The following is a 19,101-nucleotide window of genomic DNA, read 5'->3' as shown; positions in this document are numbered from 1 at the left end:
GTGAGGGTTTCTGCATGTGGGCTAAAAACATTAGACCAAGCATGACACTTTAAGAGTACGGAAACAATTTACAAGCCTAAAAAAGACTTGTTTAAGTTTAGATTTAATTCAAAGACCTAGAGCTTTAAAGCTATTTTTAAAGTCAAAAAATGAATTTCGAGCATTTTAAATACATACCTCCTCCACCACCAATAAGATCCCAGACACTGGGAAGATCTGGGATAGATTAAAACACATGAAAAAAGAAATACGCTTTAACGATGACCAGAAAATAATAATAATTATTTTCTCATGAGCACTTATAATCAACATCATTTTTTTAAAGAAACGATTTGTTTCAAGCAGCGGTTACTGTGGAGCCCATTGTCCTGTGGTTACCACAACACACTTACTTATTTTAGCACAGCTGTGAGCGACAGGCTCACTGGGTTCAGAGCTGACTTCATTGAAAACTTTGCAGACAAATTTGTCGTGTTGAGTTTCTGCTGCTTTTGTCTCAAAAGTCAAACCGTTTTCCTCCATCTTGGCTCCGTTCCGGAGCCACTTGTGTTCCGCGTCCGTAGGTTGCTGGAGGAAAATAGAAACAAAAGACAACAAATAGGTCAAGAAAAACATTCAAAACGGAGACAAACTGTCCAGGAGCAACCTCACCCTCAGTAGGGCCAAACTGCATCACATCGCAATGATTCACTGTGACTTTTTACTTTGACAGGGCCACATGAGACGGAAATAAATACTTACTGGACCAAGAAAGCAGTGAAACGTCACGTTTCCATTCTGACATGTTGCATTTACTTTAGGCTTCTTCACAGGATCTGAGGTTTGATTAGAACAAAGAGACGAGAAGTTGTTGAGGAAATATAAAAATGATGAAAAACATATCAGACATTTTATACCAACCAATCACACATAGATTTGTTTCCTTCATGGTGCGYGCTTTCCTTGTTTMATCAAAAACCTCCGAGGTGTAGCGTCCCGTTTGGTTCTTCTKCAGATTGATCAGTTTGAGGGAACCATCTTCATTTATRTCTTCTGTTTTACCAATAACTACCTCTGCTGATCTTTTGTAAAATAATGTGTTTCCATTGAACTCCCACTTCAAAGACTCAGTGGGTTTTAGTTGGYATCCCAGAGGAACAGCAAAGTTTCTATCTGCTGCAGCGAACTGGTCACAATCTGTGGATGAAAAAGAAACCAGTCGGTTTTAATTTGGAAACAAAGAAAATGATCAAAATACATAAATAATGTGAAGCTGGAAGTTATTTTGTACCTACCCAGTAGACATAGGTTTGTGCTCTTCAGGATCAGCGCTTTTCCATTTTCGTGATAAACATCAGAGGTGTAAAGTCCTGCTTGGTTCTCCTTCAGGTTTACCAGTTKAAGGGATCCGTCTGCATTAACATCACTTTCTTTCCCAATAGATATCCTTCCTGGTTTTTTATTAAATATTATGCTGCCATTTAGCTTCCACTTCAGAGTATCGGTAGGTTTTAGTTGGTATCCTAGATGAACAATGGAGCTTCCACCCACTGCAGCAAACTGGTCACAACCTTTGGATCAGAAAGACAAAAAAAAAAAACCAGCAACAGAAGAGCAGGGTTAAGAGAAGATGGACGTATTATAGATGGCACCTGACCTCACAGTTTACCTTTAACTCATAGCAATCAGTTCTGTACAAGAGAAGTCAAAACGGTGGTAAAAGTTGGACTAGATTTCAATTAAAATTGTAGAAACACAAACATAAGACAATATATTTATTTAGTATAAAAACTGTACTTCAAATTCGCTCGTATCAACATGGTAAAGGGATTTATGGAACAGATCGGTACCTTGGGAGGCGACAGCGGAGCAGCAGAGCAGAAACACACACACCACAGAGTCCGATGCCATCTTCATCGTCCTCCTCCTCACATTCGACTGAAAAGAACAACTTGTCATCATCGAGGACATTTCCTGCCGCAACAATTTTCTATGCACCAGCTCTAGGTTTTGAGCGGAAGCGGTCCTCAACGCCACAATTTGAAAGCAGTAAGAAAAAACAGAGCGGCACAAAAATTACAGTCCAACAGGCTAATAATGAGATCATCTTCTCAACAAAATAAAAGTTGTCAGAAAGGTAAGTCTGTTTATTTCAAACTACTGTCAATCTGCACTCAGAACTCATTGGAAAAGCTGGTAACAGTTCAAAACACGACTTTAGGTCTATTTCAATGACCTGCTTCTAACCACTTCCTGTGGGGTGACATAAATTCTCCCCTCGCGGCAAAAGATTAAAACGAAAGACATTTCAATCATCCTCCTCATTAACCACTTAGTGGTTTCAATTCGATGAAAGTTTTGGAAAAGAGAAGCCTATTGAAATGTAAAACATTGAGAAAAAGTGGAAAATGTTTCCCAGGTGAAAAGTTTTGTGGTTTTCAGGCCTTAAAACTGATGCTCCGAAATGTGCAAGTGACAAAGAAATTGGTGCAAAAATAACCAGGCTATTTCCTAGAAGATAAAAAACTGCTAATAATGTCAAGGAGGTAAACAACTTGTAGAGATTAACAGGAGTGGAGATGGTTACAGAGTCATCGGCCGCAGAAGGAAGGATCTCTGATAATGCTGTCTTGTAAAATATCAGATTGGTCACTGGTCAGAAAAAACACTGTAAACAGATTATTTTTTCCATCTCAGTAGTTCTGCTTCTGCTTTTTATGGAAAATCATATTTAGGTAAAACCTAAACTTCCTAGTGAGCACTGATTCTCTGTTTCTCAATCCTTCTGAAGTTTCAAAACATTTTCTGAACTGAAGCAGACTTTGCTGCTCTCTAGCTGCTCATATCAAAATGGTAGCACTTTCATATGTTTATTAAATGCAATCAGCTGGAGGATTTTTGACAGTCATTTGAAGGAATTGCAAGTTTACTTTTGGTTTTATTTATTGAGACACAAGGCAACAAAAATCACCAAAGAAAAAAACACTTAGACCTCAGTTCATCATCGTCGTGAAACTCGTTTGAATAATTATGAATAAAAACTGATTATATCACATGGAGGGATATAGATATAAAGTGCTTATTTACACCAAGTTTGATGGCCAAAGTTTGCAATTATAAAAGAAAATTGACAGAAACTTATAACATTGCCTTCAATGAATTAAAAATATTTTTGACACAAAAATGTTATGACTTAAAACAATGATAAAGAAGACTGCTGTCTGAAATATATGTATAGATTGAACCCAGAGATTTACATATGATTATAAAAACACTTTCCACTTTGCTAAATGCCAGAAAAATGGGAGAATTTTAAAGTTATTTTTGAATTAGTGTTTCACCAGCTCTGTCAGGAGGAATATCAGGGAAATGTTTGACTCAAATCATACAGATTAAAATGTAACTCCATAAAATATCAGGGAAATGTTTGTAAAGAGCTGCAGCTTCAGAGGCTCTGCAGGTGATGATGGTGATGAAGAGGAGGATGATCAGTGAGTGCAATACTCTGGTGATGAAGAACGTCCTGCTCGGTACTCAAGCTCCGCCTCATCTGTTCAGAAAACAGCAGCAGGCGTTAATCAAAGGAAGGATATATGAAAACAAATCAAACTTAAGTATGAAGTACAGCAGAGTTTTTATTTTCTAGTTCTGACAAAATTAATATTAATGATTTGATCAACTTTTACTGATCAAACCAGAAGGTAGACATCACGGTTAGCCAGGATGGGTGGAGGCCTGTAGGAGCTAAATAAAATAATCGTAGTGTAAACTTAGAAACACACGCCTCATTTTAATATAATAAACGGTTTATTATTGTGAATATTCCAACTTATATATGCAGAAAAAGCCATTAGCTGAGCCACCTTTGATATTTACAATGTAATAACCATGGTATATACCATGATATATACGGTATATACCATGACTAAAGAGCCAGTTTTTTCAGAACTGCCCTGGTTGTAAACTTCACTGGAGATAATCATGTTTTTGGTTTCTACAGAGCTTCTTGTCAGAGACGTTTCAGTTTCTTTGATGATGACTTCGCCATCCAGGAGCCACTTGTACTGTATGACATCGTGTTGGTTTATACCATCAGGTTGCTAAAAAGAATAATGAAAACTTTATTTTTTGAAAAAAAATTAGAAAGTCACAAAGAACAACAACAAAATGATTTGTTATTAGTATGTTAATCTATTATTTCATTCTTTTCCAGTGCACAAATAAAATTTTTAAAATGACTGAAAATGTTACATTTCCTGCACTGTATTAAAGTCAGGAAATGACTTTACACGAAAGTAACTTTTGTTACTTTCATGTAACAAAAGTTAGTATTCAGAAAATATAACAGGCCCTTATATAAAACAATAATTATTTTTGAAGAGCTGAGATCAATGTCACAAGTTATATCAATATCTGGTTCCTGTTAAACCTGTAGAATCAAAAAGTGATTTATAAAGAACCACTCTGACAAAAGAAACTGAGCTGAAGGATTTCAAAACACAACACATTAAGTTCACAAATGAACAAAATTAAAGCTCAAGTGACAACTAAAGTCTCTGACAGACTGGAAAAGGTTACAAAATAATTTCGAATGTTTCTGGACTTCATTTTGTTTGGCCAACACTCACATTTCACAACATAAAGGAATCCATGTTCCAAGGTCAAAACGACTGCTGACCAAACAAAACCTCAAATTTCCTTCTCCGCTTTGACAATAATGCATCTTAATCCATAAAAGTAGGAAGGAAAATGGATGTTCTCCTTCCGCATAAAAAATATAACACCCCAGCTGAGTGATGCACTGGGATTTCATTAGGACCTGGATGACCAGCAGTAATTGATGGAACCATGAATTGTGGACTTTACCAGAAAGTCCTGGTAAAGTTATGTGCCGTCTTTTTAGACTCCAAATGTCTCTAATGTGTCTTAAACATAGAAGAATCGACTGAAACACTTCCAAGGGAGCAATAACCAGCTGTTTGGTTTTGAGGGTGATTATTCTTTCACATACAGCCAAGTTAGTTTGGATAAATCTGATTAGATTATGAAAACTCTCTAAGGTCATGTAAAGAACTATATTGTTCTACCTTGTTGTTTTTATTTTATAATAGACCAAAATAATCTCCTTACCGGATCATGACTGCAGATAAAGACGACCTCAGAGGCCAGACAGATTATATTTAGTGTGGGCTTCTTCACGGGGTCTGAGTGGGTTCAAACATGACACATTAAACTCTGACCTCATAAAAATAACGTGAAATGTTTGACAGCTTCTGGTGGATCAGCTTACAGGAATCACTGTTACAATTAAATTGAAAGTTCTGCTATAATTAGGCAAAGAAAAAGAGTAAATGGAGGTTATTATTAATTAAATGAGGAATATGTAACCAATTTTCTACGTACCAAGTACACATAAAGTTGTGCTCTTTTTGCCTTTTTGTGCTCTTTTTGCCCATCACTATCAAAACCCTCAGCGGTGTAAAGTCCTGCTTGGTCCTTCTTCAGATCTGTCAGTTAGAGGAAACCAGCATCATTAATATTATTTTACCTAAAAGGAATCTTACTGATCTTTTAAAAAATATTATGTTGCCATTAAAATTCCACCTCAGAGTATCAGCAGGTCTTAGTTGGTATTTAAACAGAAAGTGTTCTCAAATTCAATTCAAAAATTCTTTATCGATTCCAAACTGAAGCTAAATCAAAGCTTTCATGGTTTTTAAGCTGCACATCAATCATCCAATATTTAAGAAATGTGCAACTGGCCAAGAGATTTGTCCAAATAACCAGACTACTGACTAGAATGTAGAAAACTGCAAATAATATCCAGCACGTAAACAACGTACAGAGTTCAACAGGAGTGGTGATGGTTACGGAGTCTAGCAGATTCAGTTCTGCTTTTGTTTTTTGTGGGAAATCATGTTAAAAGTCCTGGTCAGCAGTGGTTCTGCTTCTCAAACCTTCAGAAATGTTAAAACATTTTTTGAACTGAATAAAGTCTAAAAAATATCAAAAGACTTTGCTGCTCTCTAGCTGTTCATATCAAAATGGTAGCTCTGTCGTGTGTTTATTAAATGTAATCAGTTGGAGGATTTTGACAGCATTTAAAGGAATTACAAGTTTACATTTGGTTTTATTTATTGTGACACACGATAACAACAAAAACTACCAGAGGAAAAAAACCCAAAACACAGACACGTCAATTCATCTTCATCGTCGTGAAACTAGTTTGAATAATTAAGAATAAAAACTGAACATTTCACATGGCGGATTATACACACAAAGTGATTATTAGTTTGATGATCAAAGTTTGCAGCTAAAAATAGAAAATCCACAGAAACTTAATGTGAACTTTTACTACGAGACTTTATGGAACTCCAGTTGTGTCCAGTAAAGAAAGAAACAAAGAAAGAAGGCAGCAAATGTTGGTTCCACAACTTTCTCCTGAAAATATGGATAAAATCAGTCATTATAGGGTAAAAGCAATTTGAACAGGGGAAAGCATATAAACAAGTCAAGTCAATAACAAGTCAATGATATGATGCAATCTGCATTTAACTCTGATAACTTCTTTTTTAACTGACTTAATACATTTAAATTGCTGCACTGTTAAGTAGAATGCGAATGACTTTTTTTGTAAATTGTCTCGAGATTACCTATTGTAAATTAGTGTTATATAAGTCAACTGAATTGTATTATGAAAGGTTACAATTTGCCCAACGGACTGGACTGAAGAGAAATGATGAGCAATGTTTTATAGGTTGATGAAAGCAAAGATTGTTTTTTGTTTTTTTTTTAACAACAAAAGTTCATTTTTGAGGTAAAACTAAAAATATTTCTTTCCTATACATTTTCCCACACACCATAGCCTGGTGTCTGAGCAGGTAAAGGTCATCCCTTGCAATAATAAGAAGCTGTTGTCAGAAGCCATGATGTTAAGTTTGACTTATGAAGGAATTTTCAAAGACACAAGTCATAATATCCTGTTCAGCATAATTCACAGTACACAAAGTTTAAAAAGTCTAAAAACAAGCATAATAATCACCATATAGTCATGACAAAAAAGCTTGTGAAAACATTCTTGCTCCTTTTCCTGAATCTGGGTCAGGAAAATAAAGCTAGAGGAGCAAACTCTTCAACAATTTAAATTTACAGATTCACAGGAAAGTTACATTTTCGACAACGCAGTACCCTACCGTACCCTACCGTACCCCCCTACTTTCACCCCTGCACTTTTCTATCGGTGAAGAAAATAATTGACTTTTACATTCATGCACAACTTTGCTGTCTGCCGTATGGTATCAAAAATTTAAAATAGTTTTAAATCACTGATATAAGGATGAAAAATATCTGTTATAAGGATGTTGTGATGTTCCTGCTCCTTGTATCCAAACGTATCTCCTACAGGGTAATACATTGTTGGAGCAGATAACAGGTTCTCTCCTTGGGATCATATGGACCCAACAGCTTTACAGGTCTCATTCTGTCTTGATTACTAGTCATAGCCCAGTAAATACAACTATCATCTTTGTATTTTTATTTCTAAATCCTCGTTTAGCCCTATTCCCTGTCTTCTCACCGTCTCACTCCAGTAGCAGAAACACTGACATTAAGAAACGGCCATCCCTGAATTGCATTATTACTAAACTTCTATCACCGCTGGATCGAATAATTATGGAATTGTACGTATTCATATTTTAAAGGTATATACTTTTAGGGCTGCCATCTATTTAAAAAAAGCTTGATGAGCCTTCTACTAGTGTCTAAAACTCAGTCACCATGTCTTCTCATCTTCTGAAACAACCATAAGGGAGATCAACAGTTTGACAAATAGTTTGCTTTGTGAAGCACCGCCTCACTGGGAGGGAATCGAAAGGCTGACATGCCAATCAGGTTCTAGTTGGGCGGGTTAAAGTCAGAGAAACCAGATGCTGCATTCAAAGCATGCTGAAGACCAGCAAGCAAAGCATCCGCAGAGTGGATGTAGTAGAATATCAGAGTACAGGAGATACAGGATAGAAGATTTGACTGAATCAAGACATTGTCCGGAACTTCAGGCTGGGAAGCTAACTGGAAAATTGCTAACCAAGTATGTGGAGCAGGAAAATAGGTTGTAGTTACTTAAACTTATGCAAACCAATTGCCTCAAAAGATTCAATTACTGCAACATGTAAAAGACAAGTGTAGTTACATTGTGATTTTGACAAACAATATTCTTAAACTCATCCAAAATATTATTCTCTGCAAAATGTCTTATATTTTCTGCTTACAGCAGCACCAGCAGCAATGTATTTACTACATAGAATAAAGATACATGGTGTCGTTGCTTGACATAGTTTTACTGTTCAAAACCTTTCGGCTTGCTTGAGTAGAAATGGAGTAATGTCTGTGTATGTTAAACATTTACCACCCAAAATCTTCACTACTATCAAATAGTTCACTTTTTATTTTATTCTAGCTGTTGCAGACTCAACCTAAATAGATTCACTTATAAAGCATCTTTTTTTTCTTTTTTAAATCCAAAAGTTCCTGCCGCTTGTTTAAGATGAGTACAAACAACAAGTTGATGAGAATTAAATGAAGTTCACTTGAACTCTTTAATTAAGCAGAATGTTTTATTTTACAGTGAGGAAGGCTGGAGTCTAGCTTTAGCAGACGGCTGGAGGCATCTGACCTGCTTCAAACTCAGTACCTGTTTGCTCTCAGGCAAAAATTTGGTAAGATTATATTTAGTCTACTAAAGAAAGTCAGACGGTTCATTCTCCAAAGAGTGAAATCCTTTGAGGTAGTCAAGTTTCTTGTTTGTTCAGATCTTGCTAGTCATTTCCATAGTATGGTTACTAATTAACAGTCGATTCTTTTGTGTCTAGATGCAATCTAATCATTCAGTTCACAATTGAAGTTTTATTATCAGGATTCTGCAAATAGAATATTTTCATAGTATATTTAAATCATTCCTTTCATACAGTCGAAGCTCCCTGCAACTATAATTTTATGAACTATAATTTTGATTCCTTTGAGTATCATATTTTACTAAATCTGACTGGTATGATCTTCTTGAACGCATACAGATGCTTCACATTGATCATTTATAAGCTTATCAGCTACAAGAGGTGTACTGTCTGTTAGTGAACATAGCATTAAAAGCTGAATATAATTTTAAAGGTTACAAAACAATTTACCATGTTGTGACCAACTCTTGGAGCGTGGTTGTGTAGTGAGCATGTCATTTGATTTATTTTTACTTTATTTATTTTAGGTAAAGATTACCAATAGCAAACTTAGTCAGTGTTATTATAAGTTGGGCTAGGTATCAGAAGATGTAAGTCTCTGTGAGAGGGGGAACTTGAGGAAAAAAAAGCAAAGATTCAGTGATTGAATTGTTGGTTGACAGCCAGCATATATTTGAATTTCTGCAACAAACATTGAAAGAAAAGAAAAAAAACAATATATAAACCTGAATTATTCAGTTTGATAAATATTTACACAGAGCATCATTCAATAAATTGATAGAAATCCAAGTGCTCACATCAAAACATCAAATCTAAATAATACAAATTGTACTAAATATTTTAATACAGACGTATGGTTGACATTGATCATTTCTAAGCTTTAGTAATGGAACCTTCAACAACTACAGGTGTACTATATTTTGTTAGTGAACACACTTAAGCGTGTAAGATATTGGATGGAGGGAAAGAATCATTAGGACCAAGAAAAACATGCAGCGTATCAGTCAGAGACAAAAGCTGTAGATAATTTTAAAGGTAACAAAACAATTTACCATGTTGAAGCAACTCTTGGAGGGTGGTTGTGCACTGTAAAAACTTTCAACTTTGGGGAAAACTGAAAGATAAATATGAGTAGCCTCACCTGGGCATGTTTACTACCTGTCATTTTCTTAAGAAATACAATTACAGATAAGGAACTTTTACTGAAATGTATCACACTAGGAGGTGTTACAGAAAAGTATCTATAGAGTTTAAAATTTAAGCGACTGTTTTCAGAACGGATGAAGGAAATTACAAACTCAGACAGCACTGACTAGTCGTGCTACAGTTAAACTGTTGTTTTCCTTCAGAGGCATCTACCCGCTCTTATGCAGGGACACACACACACACACACACAAATGCTTTGGTGTGCAGGGCAGAGGTCAGCCCCGCTTCCCATGCTATAGGTTTTCTTATGTCCTGTTAAAGAGTATGATTTTTCCTTCAGAAGGTTTGCCTAATGTATCCTGGGGCAGCCATCACCGGCTTCAGGATTAGAGGTCAGCCCCTCTTCCTTGCTATAGGTTATATAATATCCTGTTATGATCCAGCACTTATCTGTAGTCCAACACCAAATAATGCACCGTAAGCTATTGTCTGAATGATTGTCAGACATATCCTGCGGGTTTCTTATGCTTGAGGACAGATACACAGGCACGCACACGCAGCAAGACTCTCTGGTTTCTCCGTCTCTTATGGAACAAAAGTTAAAGGCATTTAATACCAACACTGTGTATCAAGAAGACAATCTGTTTAAAACCATAGGTAGTTACAACATTTCTAATCTATTTCAACATGGTTTAGAATATAGCATATTTATTTATTCATTATTTACTTACAATTATTCTAGCTATCTGTGGGCTTTGAGTTTGGGAGGAGTTAATGGTGAGCAGATGGTCACTGAGGGAGGTTAGGAGGTCACAAAGTTCCCATCATATGATATATGTGAAGTATGTTTCAGGGGGAGGACGGGTTACTATCAATTAACCCATCAAACTCTAATTAAAATTTGACAGAACGGTGCCCATCATATAGTCACGAAGAACGTCCTGCTGCTCGGTACTCAAGCTCCGCCTCATCTGTTCAGAAAACAGAAGCAGGCATTAATCAGCAGTCAGAAAGAAAGGGTAAGTGTGAAATAGAGCAGTTTTTATGTTCTAGTTCTGATCAAACCTGAAGGCAGATAACGGTTAGCCAGGATTTTCAAGAATAAAACATTTTATTATAGTTAAAAACTGAACACCAGATTAAAACAAGTGCAATAACCATTCAGTGTTCATTTTCATACTCCCAACATTTTTATGAATATGAACCTACATATTATTTTCCAACTTGATTTACTGTGATTGAATTCCCGCACACTTTATGTATTTTTATATTACTTTCTTTTATCAGTGTTTAGTCTAAACAGACTTTTCATTTGTTGTTGGTTCAACTTATTGTAATTTAAAAAAAAAAAAAAACAATCACAGGAAAAAAAAAGAAGCACCTAATTGCTGCAATTGTTATATTTTAAAATTTCTTGCCAAAAGTCTAAATAAAAATGCAACATTTTATATTTTTCGTTTCATTTTCCAATTACTAAGACTATACAACAAAAGTGGGCCGAGCAGCAGGCCTTGGAGTACTCCAGAGATTTAATCAGAAATGTATAGGAAGCAGTTGATGGTGGATTAATCAAATTATCTTAAATTGATTTTAACAAGTCTGCATTAATTGAGAGTTTTAACTTATTATTCAGACAACTAAAATAGAAGACTAAACACTTTACCGTTCTTCCTTCTTTTCTTCTTACACACCATCGAACACAACACAGAATGATAAGGATCAGAACTAAAAAAGATCAAAAAACATCAGATGCACATAAAAAAATATATGATGTTTACTTCGGTTGAGGTTAATTTAAGTGTATTTCAGTGAAACTCACCTGCTCCACCAATAATAAAAACCACCCACATGTTAACCGCAAAAACCTCATTTGGGAGGCCTCCCAGATGAGGCATCCCAGATGGCCTCATCTGGCCTAAAAAAAAAAAAAAATAGCATAAAATTAGAAGCACACATCTCAGTTTAATATAACATGTGGTTTATTATTGTGAATATTCTAACTTATACATTATTTATAATGTAATAAGTGCTGTATATACTTACTGGAGACACAGCCATGACTAAAAGAGCCACTTTTTTCAGAACTGGCCTGGTTGTAAACTTCACAGGAGATAACCATGTTTTCACTTTCTGCAGAGTTTCTTGTCAGAGACATTTTTGTTTCGTTGATGATGACTTTGCCATCCTGGAACCACTTGTACTGTATGACATTGTGTTGGTTTATACCAGTGGTCCCCAAACTACGGCCCATGGGCTGGATTCAGCCCGCCTCCACATTTGGTCCGGACCCCTGAACAACACCAGAGAGCATTTAGATTTTTTTCATATACCGTATTTTCCGGACTATTAGCCGCTACTTTTTTCCTAAGTTTTGAACCATGCGGCTTATAGCCCAGTGAGGCTTATATGTGGATTTTTCTTCAACCACCAGGGGGCTCTTTAGCAGGAAATGAATCATTGAAAGTCAAAATTGGAAATAAAAGAAGAAAGCGCCCATTAAAATGGAATTAGGTTTTAATATGGAATTGAAATTTGAGAATGTTGTTGATCAGTTAAATAGCATTGAGGGGAAAAAGAAGATTTTTCAGTTTTTTTAAATAATACTGGGATCATTATGAAAATTTGAGGTATAGATATTAGGATCCAATAGATGGCAGCAATGCAACAATAATGGATGCAAGCTGCCATTGAAATCTAAAGAAGCAGAGTAAGAAGAAGAAAATGCCCATTTTCATTTAGCACATGCTAGTAGCAGACACAAAGGATCAGCACTTTTACTGTTACAGTTACCGTTTGAAAAGTACAGTAATCAGTTCAGTTAAATCTAAACTTGGCAACTTTTTCTTTTTCAACCATAATAAATGTGATATTCCATTGACCTGCTATGATTCAAAATTTGGGTGTCCGCCCCCCTCTGCTACTGCTGCATCGTTGTGGAAAACCTGGAGCGGCAGAGAAATCTGGGGCTTATAGTCCGGTGCTATAGTCCGGAAAATATGGTATTTATTTCATAATTAGTGTTATTTCCTGGATTTTTTCTGAGAAGAACCCAGAGAGGGTTATTTGATTGTGCTTTCTAGAAAACAATACATTTTTACATTCAGGCACTCCTACAAGCATCACACTTTTTCTGTTACAAACTGACTCTCTCCCCCACCAGTGGGCCACCCAACTTTTCCAGGGAAAAGTTAGGTGGCCCTCGCAGGAAAATGTTTGGGGACCCCTGGTTAATACCATCAGGTTGCTAAAAAGACTAATGAAAACGTTATTTAAAAAAAAAAAAAATTAAAGTCACAAACAACAACAATTAGGAAGATATGTTATTAGTATGTTAATCTATTGTGTCATTTTTCTTTTCCAGTGCAAAAATAAAATTTTAAAAATGACTCAAAATGTTACATATCCTGCACTGTATTAAAGTCTTCCCCCTTTCATGTAACAAAAGTTAGTACTCAGACAATATAAATGTCCCTCATATAAAATAATCACATATTTTGAAGAGCTGAGATCAATGTCACAAGCTATATCAAACCCGTAGAATCAAAAAATGACTTAAAGAACCAGTCTGACAAGAAAAACTGAGCTGAAGGATTTCAAAAAACACATTAAGTGCAGAACTGAACAAAATTAAAGCTCAAGTGACAACTAAAGTCTCTGACAGACTGGAAAAGTTTACAAAATAATCTCGAATGTTTCCGGACTTCAGTTTGTTTGGCCAACACTCACATTTCACAAAATAAAGGAATCCATGTTCCAAGGTCAAAATGACTGCTGACCAAACAAAACCTCAAATTTCCTTCTCCGCTTTGACAATAATGCATCTTAATCATCCATAAAAGTAGGAAGGAAAATGGATATTTGCCTTCCGTGTAAAAAATATAACATCCCAATTCTCCTTACCGGATCATGACTGCAGGTAAAGACGACCTCAGAGGTCAGACAGATTATATTTAGTGTGGGCTTCTTCACGGGGTCTGAGTGGGTTCAAACATGACACATTAAACTCTGACCTCATAAAAAAAACGTGAAATGTTTGACAGCTTCTGGTGGATCAGCTTACAGGAATCACTGTTACAATTAAATTGAAAGTTCTGCTATAAATAGGCAAAGAAAAAGAGGAAATAGAGGTTATTATTAATTTAATGACGAATATGTAACCAATTTTCTACCTACCAAGTACACATAAATTTATGCTCTTTATGGTGTGTTGTCTTCCGTTTTGATCAAAAACCTCAGCGGTGTAAAGTCCTGCTTGGTCCTTCTTCAGATTTGTCAGTTTGAGGGATCCATCATTATTAATAGCATCAGTGTCACCCACAATTACTGTTCTTGATCTTTTATGAAATATTGTGTTGCCATTGAACTTCCACTTCAGCACAACAGCAGTTGGTATCCCAGAGGAACAGTGAAGTTTCCACCCACTGCAGCAAACTGGTCACAACCTTCGAATCAGAGAGAAACATCCTTATTCACACTCATCCGATCTGATCCTTTATATTCGTATAAAATTCAAACCTAGAAACATTAACAGGAGACATTCGTAACTGATCTGTACCTCGGGAGCCAATGGTGGAGCAGCAGAGCAGGAAGAAAGTGATGACAGATGCCAAGGCCATCTTCACCAGTGATCTCCTCACTTGTTGGAAGTTCTTCAAGTTTGTCTACTTTCGAATGGATTAAACGCTCACTGAGTCACAGCTCAACAGACCACTGACACTGCAAAAGGCTAAGGTAGATGTATTTCCATCATCAATTTCTAACCACTTCCTCTGGTGTGACCTAAATACATACCTCACAGAAAAAACATTTTAACAGCCCTCCTCGTTAAACACCAGGCTGATCTCATGCAATGAAGGTTTGAGCTCTCTGTCAAGGAAGAGCAAATTCAATTAAAAAAATTCTTTGTCGATTCCAAAGGGAAGCTAAATCAAAGCTTTCGTAATGCTGCACATCAATCGTCTAATATTTACAAAATGCACAACTGGCAAAGAAATTTGTGCAAATAACCAGACTACGGACTAGAATGTAGAAAACTCCATCCAGAATGTAAATGTGACCAGCAGGGAGAGATTATTTTTAAAAGTTATGTATAAGATGCACCAGAACACAAACTGAATAGTGCACAGTATTTGAACAATTTTCTTAAAATAGTTCTCTTTTAAAAACGTGGCTTCAGGCCTACAACTCGGTCCTTGAAAAGAAAAGGAAACAAGTAAAGACAATTTAAATTATTCCAAAAAATAAAATACGCAGTGCAAAAGAATGCAAATTAGTAAATCAAACAACAATAAAAGCAACCAAATTAGTAATTTCAATAATGCACAACAAAGACAAAACATAAGAAAAACACTTCAAGCAATGGAACAAATCGTTAACAGGTGTTCTGACTATTTGTCCTACCCGTAAATCCAGCATACCTTATGGTAACGCGGATGCGCAGATTGATATTACGTCCATTGATGTCATCACATGCTTACTCAGCAGATTTCTTATAAAACCGTCATACCTGTAGAAGTTTCATTTTGTGTTTTATTTCTCAGAATTTACTGTAAATTGTATTTAATTAAGCTGCTATGTTAATCAAACATATTAACATAAATGACTTTTATGTTAATATAATTAACTGTTATGTTAATATAACTTGTTACTATACTGTACCGTAAACAAGACATTCCCGTTTAGCGTCACTGTTAATACAAATACTGTTTGAGTACAAATTTGGTCTCCCGCAGGATATTTTGTACCTATAGCTAACTTACCTTTTTAATATTTTAATATTTCATTAGAAAACTGCACGGAGTATGTCCTAAAAAAACACATGAATAACGCTGGATGCTGACCGAAGCTGTTAGGCAACAAGCAGAACAACACCTCTTTCTGGACACTGCGTGGAAATAACTACATTTTTCTTATTTTATTATTATTATTATTTATTTACCGTAAACTTCTGAGAAGTAAAACACATAAAATGAAATTTCTACAAGTATGACAGATTTATAAGAAACGTAACATCGATGTGCGCATTACCACAAGGTATGCTGCATTTGCGAGGTATGACGGTCAGAACACCTGTTTCAGAGTCCTTTCAACGGGGCCAGAGGAGTAAAGCCCACCCCAAAACATCAGAGCGTCCAAAGCGCTGCAGCTTCAAAACAATGCAATCAGGTGACTGAAACAGAAAACCCATTACTGTGGATTCAGGTAAAATGAATTAAAATCTAAAGCGGTAGCCAGGCACGTGCAGAGGAAGAGGCTAGGGGTGCTTGAGCACCTGCCCCTTTTGCTCCTTGCCCCCAAGTGCCCTTTCCAATGTTTTATTTTTTTGTATTATTATTTCTTAAGCCCTCTTCTGACATATGTACTAAAATTTTTTGTGGAAGGTTTTTTTGTACAATATATTAAGCCCTCCGGTCCCCTTGTGACATTTGACCTTTTGCCCGTGACGCATGACGCAGTTGCCTCTTGCACAGTGAGATAAGGCGGCTAACTGGAGCTCAACGTAGCGAACGTTCCAGATTACAGAACAGTCTTTGGTGAATTAAAAAAAAAACGTTTTTGGTGAATAAAGTGGAGTAGACTTGCTACTTGTCAGATGACAGAAAACGCTGAAGTATCGTTTCTGCTTCAGCACAGAGTCGCGGTTTAAGCAGAGAGGTAATGAAATACAACAGACACTGACAGGCCTCTGCGTCTGCCTTTCTCTGAAGAACCACTGAGCGGGAGGAAACAACCAGGTGAGGAGAAACTGTTCTTATCTATCGATTCAGTATTTTTATCATGTTGTTAGGCTGTTGTTGATGTGCTATTAGCTAGCTGCTAGCCAACGACTTTGCTAGCAAAGCAAGATTAATGAAAAGCTTCTTCCCTGTATTGTTAATGATATCAGTCATTCTTCAGTATTGCTTGGGCAATAAGGGCACATCGCCCGTCCAAAATCTATCATCTCCACAATGGATATATGTCCGAACTTCTAATTTCCTTTGCTGCATAACGTACATTTCATTTATTCTGGCATTAGGTAAAGGAGATTAGCACTTAAATAAAAGTCCAACAAGGATATTCATTTAGAGTTAAATATAACTCACCCTGAATTACCATGATAGATATAATGTATGTAATAAAAGTGTCATTAACGAAGGGGAAAAAACTCAATCCAGATTTTAAGTAAGTTTAGGGTCTGGTTCACATAGTATGAATTTAATTTTTTCCCCCAATTATTCAATGAAAAAAAAAAAACTAATCTCAGTTAAGTAAAATAAAATTGTAATCAGCGCAAATAAGTTTTTTCAATTTATGAGACAAAAATGTGTGATTTTAATTTTAAAAAAAGTTTTTTAAGCAAAACTCAGTAGGCTTTTCTCATGGTGACATGCATTAACAAATCAATATTTGCTTCTTTTTTTTTCTGCAGTTCCACATTAAAGTTTGATGCAGCTCTGCTTTCCTGAATGGACCATCTTCATCTCCACTGCAAGTGTACTGACTAAAACCAGGAAGATAGAGCACATAACACCAGTTTTAAAGTCCATACACTGGCTCCCTGTAGCTCAAAGAATAGACTTTAAAATACTGATGTTAGTTTATAAATSACTGAACGGTTTAGCACCACAATACATTAAAGATCTGTTATTGCTGTACCAACCGTCTAGATCCTTCAGATCTTCTGGTTCTGGTTCTGCTCTGCATCCCCAGGACCAGGACCAAACGAGGAGAAGCAGCATTCAGCTTCTATGCACCACAGATCTGGAACAAACTTCCAGAAAACTGTAAAACAGCTGAAACACTGGGTGCCTTTAAAAATCAACTGTTTAGAGTTGCTTATGGCTAAATTAGGATTAGAGTGCGGGTTTTGATGTCTTTGATGTTTTTATCTTTACTTTTTATTTCCTTATTCTCATTGTTTATGTTTTAATGAAGGTTTTAAGGTGTGAGTACCCTTGTTTGGTGGCGTTCTAACTAAAACTCTGAGGTTTTAATGTTTTTATCTTTTTTTATTTTGTTTTAATCTTTTTTAAAATCTCTTTTTCACTGTTTATTCCTGTTTTTATTTGAATTATGTAAAGCACTTTGAAATGCCTTGCCGCTGAAATGTGCTATACAAATAAAATTTGATTGATTGATTGAAGTGGAGCAAACGGGCAGCTTTTTTTTTTTTTATAAATTACAGTACACTAAAAGGTTGCATTGTACCCTTATTTATATTTTTAATAGTGTAAAGACAAAATATGTCTGGTGGTCCAGCTCTGATTTACACATCTTGCTAAATTGCAGGTTTGAATATTGCAATACTTTCTTATAACAAAATAGACCTGCAGAAAGAAATTACTAATATAAAATATCTTGCATATGCATAGCTGTATGCTTTATATAGAGATTTTCCTTCGCTTTGATTGTATATCTCAAAATTTTGTTAATTAAACTCTGAAAGCCGTGTGGGTTTATTAATATTCTGTCCTAGAATGCGGTTAGATGTGCCCTTTTTTTTGAGCCCCTGCCCCTTTAGTGGGGTCTGAAAACACATCCTGTACACCTGTTCTGTCAGCAGGTGGGGACTAGATTGTACATTTCTGGAAGTATGATCCAACTGAGTGACAAGGCTGTCAGTTTCACCAGCTGATGTCACTAGTGAGTGATGAATGAAGCATCGAGTAATGAACCTTTTTGCAAAGGGTTGGAAAGCTTCATTGCTTCATGAGGCTTCATTTACCCATCACTAGGTGTAGCACCCAAAAACCAACCATAATCCCAGCCACTGATTGCAAAAGTGGCACTTATTATCTCATATGAGCCGATCAAGAAAACAAGCCAACATGTAGCAGGGGAAACAAAGACGCACACACCTTGCAGCGGCCTGCTCCGCTATAAAGTCATCTGCCCCGCCTACCAATCAACCAACCATGTGATTCTGGCTGGACCTGGTGCGCAGAGTGGGGAGGGTGGAACACCATCCCACCACATAAACAACGTACCGAGTTCAACAGGAGTGGTGATGGTTACAGAGTCTAGAGTAGCGGTTCTCAACGTGGGCGGTACCGCCCCCCAGGGGGCGTTCAGAGGACGGCAGGGGGCGCTGGCGGACATTTTTATAAAAGGGGGGCGCTGGGATGCCTTTGGGGGGCGTTTGGTCGAAGGTAAAATTTACACCTTATATGCACAACAATACCAGTTTAGACTTTGAGCAACTTGGTAAAACTGTATTGTGTAACATTAAACCATGCTTGGCTGCAACTGTATCGATGGCAGCTCT

General features: G+C 36.4%; 2 protein-coding genes and 1 long non-coding RNA gene across 4 annotated transcripts in view; all 3 read right to left on the bottom strand.

The window, feature by feature from the left end:
* Positions 1-30: 30 nt before the first annotated feature.
* On the bottom strand, positions 31-1,899 carry LOC108166954 (uncharacterized). The gene is made up of 7 exons (XM_017308936.1): positions 1,830-1,899; positions 1,275-1,550; positions 901-1,176; positions 742-815; positions 393-567; positions 178-216; positions 31-47 (listed from the first exon to the last, which is right to left on the bottom strand). The coding sequence occupies exons 1-7, from the start codon at positions 1,894-1,896 to the stop codon at positions 31-33; spliced, it is 924 nt and encodes a 307-aa protein (XP_017164425.1). The 5' UTR covers positions 1,897-1,899.
* A 1,451-nt stretch (positions 1,900-3,350) lies between these two features.
* LOC103474923 (uncharacterized) overlaps positions 3,351-19,101 on the bottom strand; it is a 25,326-nt gene continuing 9,575 nt past the window's right edge. The window contains exon 9 of one of the 2 annotated variants that reach the window (XM_008426205.2): positions 3,351-3,529. In XM_008426205.2, the coding sequence (XP_008424427.1) occupies positions 3,468-3,529 (62 nt within the window). In that variant the 3' untranslated portion in view covers positions 3,351-3,467. Of the gene's footprint in view, positions 3,530-9,472; positions 10,826-19,101 lie in introns of those variants that run through there. The other variant, XM_008426214.2, reaches the window with a different exon arrangement.
* On the bottom strand, positions 3,939-5,497 carry LOC108166924 (uncharacterized). Its single transcript, XR_001777318.1, has 3 exons — positions 5,383-5,497; positions 5,110-5,183; positions 3,939-4,079 (listed from the first exon to the last, which is right to left on the bottom strand). It is a non-coding gene; the product is annotated as an uncharacterized LOC108166924 (long non-coding RNA).

Source organism: Poecilia reticulata, linkage group LG2 (assembly GCF_000633615.1).
Source record: "Poecilia reticulata strain Guanapo linkage group LG2, Guppy_female_1.0+MT, whole genome shotgun sequence".
Taxonomy (NCBI): Eukaryota; Metazoa; Chordata; class Actinopteri; order Cyprinodontiformes; family Poeciliidae; genus Poecilia; species Poecilia reticulata.
Note: the sequence above shows the minus strand (reverse complement) of the source record. Positions and strands in the feature narration are given on the sequence as shown.